At 41.2% G+C, this 2,818-nt stretch overlaps 1 protein-coding gene across 1 annotated transcript in view; it reads right to left on the bottom strand.

Annotated features, from left to right (window-relative positions):
- The window catches only part of LOC101858278 (vang-like protein 2), a 9,608-nt gene extending 8,402 nt beyond the window's left edge, over positions 1 to 1,206 (bottom strand). The window contains exons 1-2 of the mRNA XM_005100132.3: positions 587 to 1,206; positions 11 to 148 (exon numbers count right to left, since the gene is read on the bottom strand). Of these exons, the coding sequence (XP_005100189.1) occupies positions 11 to 148; positions 587 to 706 (258 nt within the window). The 5' untranslated portion in view covers positions 707 to 1,206. The remainder of the gene's footprint in view (positions 1 to 10; positions 149 to 586) is intronic.
- Positions 1,207 to 2,818: the final 1,612 nt, after the last annotated feature.

Below are 2,818 nucleotides of genomic sequence, written 5' to 3' on the forward strand. Positions count from 1 at the left end.
AAGAACCCACCTGTACTTCAATCCTCTCCTCCATTCCTCTGTCCATCTCCGGCTCTTGACCAGGCGTCTTGATGGTCACAGAGCGGTCATCTCTGTCCATGTCGTGGCCCCGCGCCATCCCACGACTGCTGCCCTGCCGAGACGGGACCTACGGGTGGGGACAAACAGACAGACACGCAGATTGCTTCACTGAACATAAAGATATCTTACATTCTGAGAGTGGGGACAAACAGACAGACACGCCGATCGCTTCACTGAACATAAAGATGTCTTACATTCTCTTCAGCATAATACGGGTGGTTTAGGAGAGACAAATACATTGCTATACATTGTCCTTTCAAAGGGAGGTTTTTGTTGTTACTATTGTCATTATCTGTCATAATGATATTGATCAAATTGTTATTACTATTGTCATTATCAGTCATAATGATATTGATCAAATTGTTGTTACTATTGTCATTATCAGTCATAATGATATTGATCAAATTGTTGTTACTATTGTCATTATCAGTCATAATGATATTGATCAAATTGTTATTACTATTGTCGTTATTATCATCGCAGCAAATCTAAAAAAAGCCCTGACCTGCTGGCGGCCGTGCTGCCTGTGGTGACCTCCGCCCCCGTGGTGGTTGCTCCCATGACTGCGGTGCGACCTCTCTGACCTCTCGCTGCGACCTGACCGCACACTCTCCCCACCGTCCATCTTGCCCGGCTGCTCTCAGCGCTCCGCGGGTGGGGGGGAGGAGGGGGAGGAAGGAGAGGAGAGTGCAACACCACCAAGTGAGAGGGTGGATGAGGGTGAAAGTCGGAGTTGGAAGGATGTGGGGTGTGGGGGCGGGAAAGGACGAAGGGTGCAAGGAGGAGGGAGGGAGGGAGGAGGAGGAGGAGATGAAAACCCTCCGACCCACACTACCGTCAGAACGAGAGCGGGGAGGAAAAAGCCGCACGGTGCGCAGTCACACCACGGTCACCACCGCGCTTCGGCCGGTCGGCCATGTTGACATGGTGAGGGGAGGTGAGGAGGGGTCAGGCGTCAGGGGTCAAAGGGTCAATCACGAGAAGAGGCTCAAGGTCGAGTGTGAGGAGGTCACGGCAGGTCTCGGCCCAGTTTACATCAACGCTGCTGGTTGTCTGTCCCACTGCGGGGTTCAGGAAAGTTCCTCTGTTACACCTGCAACAGAAATGTCAGGGCACTGAGTTAGTTTTAGGAGGAGTTTTACTGCACTTGCAACACGATAAGGTCATTTCAATAAGTGCCGAAGATTGAGGGGTTTTTTTTGGTTTTAGTAGAGGTTTTACAGCGCTCGCAACTGCATATAAGGTCATATAAGTGCCGTAGATTAGAAGTATTGCAAGAGAGTAACAAACACAAAAAAAGGCGGGGAGATAGAGACAATAGATTTTTTTATAGGAAAGAAGGAGCAAACTATTGAGGCTGCCATTTCACATGGAGGAAAAATATATGTTTCAACTCAATGTTCTTTGATGAGAGGATTTATTACAACTGACTTGCTCAGGACACATATCATATATGCCACACAAGAGTGGTGAGTGGAAGTTCACCAAAACAATAATAAAGAAGAATTAAGTTTTCAACAAGGAAGAGGGTACTAATATCATCAAGAGAAATAACTAAGAATAATCATACAAAAAGATAATACATACTATTAATAATAAATTCAGTTAATTCCCCTTGACCATAATAATGTGATTTTTATTCTAACACCCCCACTAAAAATCAGCATTGAAAGCTGTGAATCAAGTATAATAAAATACCATTGCTACAAAATATGAAATGAAATTCATGTTGCATGTAAGCAATAAAGTTACTCTTAAGTTATTGGCATCAAGATAAAGTTTGTGGAGAAAAGAGTAAATGAAGTGAGAATGAAAAATGTAAAATGTAAAGAAAATTGGTAATAAGTCCCTTTTAGGATTTGAGACAGAAAGGTAAAGATGCATTTTAATAAAGTGGTAGTATTAGTAATGTGTTCATGTGTAGACATAAATGTTGTAAGAAAAGGATCTAATGATTGCTTTACTTTTAACAAATCATTGTTATAACTTGAAGAAAATATTGAAATCATGAAGAAATCATAGTTGCTTGTTACTAAAAGAAATTAAGTGTTCATAAATTTCAAGGTACATGTAGTAATAGTAACAATGACAATGCATAGAAACACAAAATAATGCTTACAATGATTATTGCATTATATAAGCATAGCAATAAAAGGCTTCTGATCTTTAATTTTGGTAATTTCACTGTTCATTCTCCCATAATGTTGGGTTTGAACATTTCTAGTTTCGTTCTTGTAACAGGTTTGGTGAATAAATCTGCCCAATTTTGGTCTGATGGCACATATTGGATATCAACTGTTCCATTCTGGATTTCATTCCTGATAAAGTGAAATTTTATGTCTATGTGTTTTGATCTCTGGTGTTGCACTGGATTTTTACCAAGTGCAATTGCTCCCTGATTATCACCCATTAGAGTGAAAGTCTCAAATTTTATACCCATCATGTCTTTGATAAGTGCTTTGAGAAAAAGACCTTCTTGTGTGGCAGCACACATTGACATATATTCTGCCTCGCAAGTAGACAGTGCTACTGTGGGTTGTTTTCTGGATTTCCAGGAAATCAGAGTTTTGTCAGACAACATAAACCCATACCCAGTAATGCTCTTTCTGTCACTGGAGTTGCCCCAATCAGCGTCACAAAAACCAGTCAGTTTGAGAGGTTGATCAGATTTGCTGTAAGACAATTTCTGGTCATTTGTTGCTTTGAAATATCTCCAAACATGTTTGGCAGCAATCAT

This window comes from Aplysia californica, unplaced genomic scaffold, assembly GCF_000002075.1.
Source record: "Aplysia californica isolate F4 #8 unplaced genomic scaffold, AplCal3.0 scaffold00237, whole genome shotgun sequence".
Lineage (NCBI taxonomy): Eukaryota > Metazoa > Mollusca > Gastropoda > Aplysiida > Aplysiidae > Aplysia > Aplysia californica.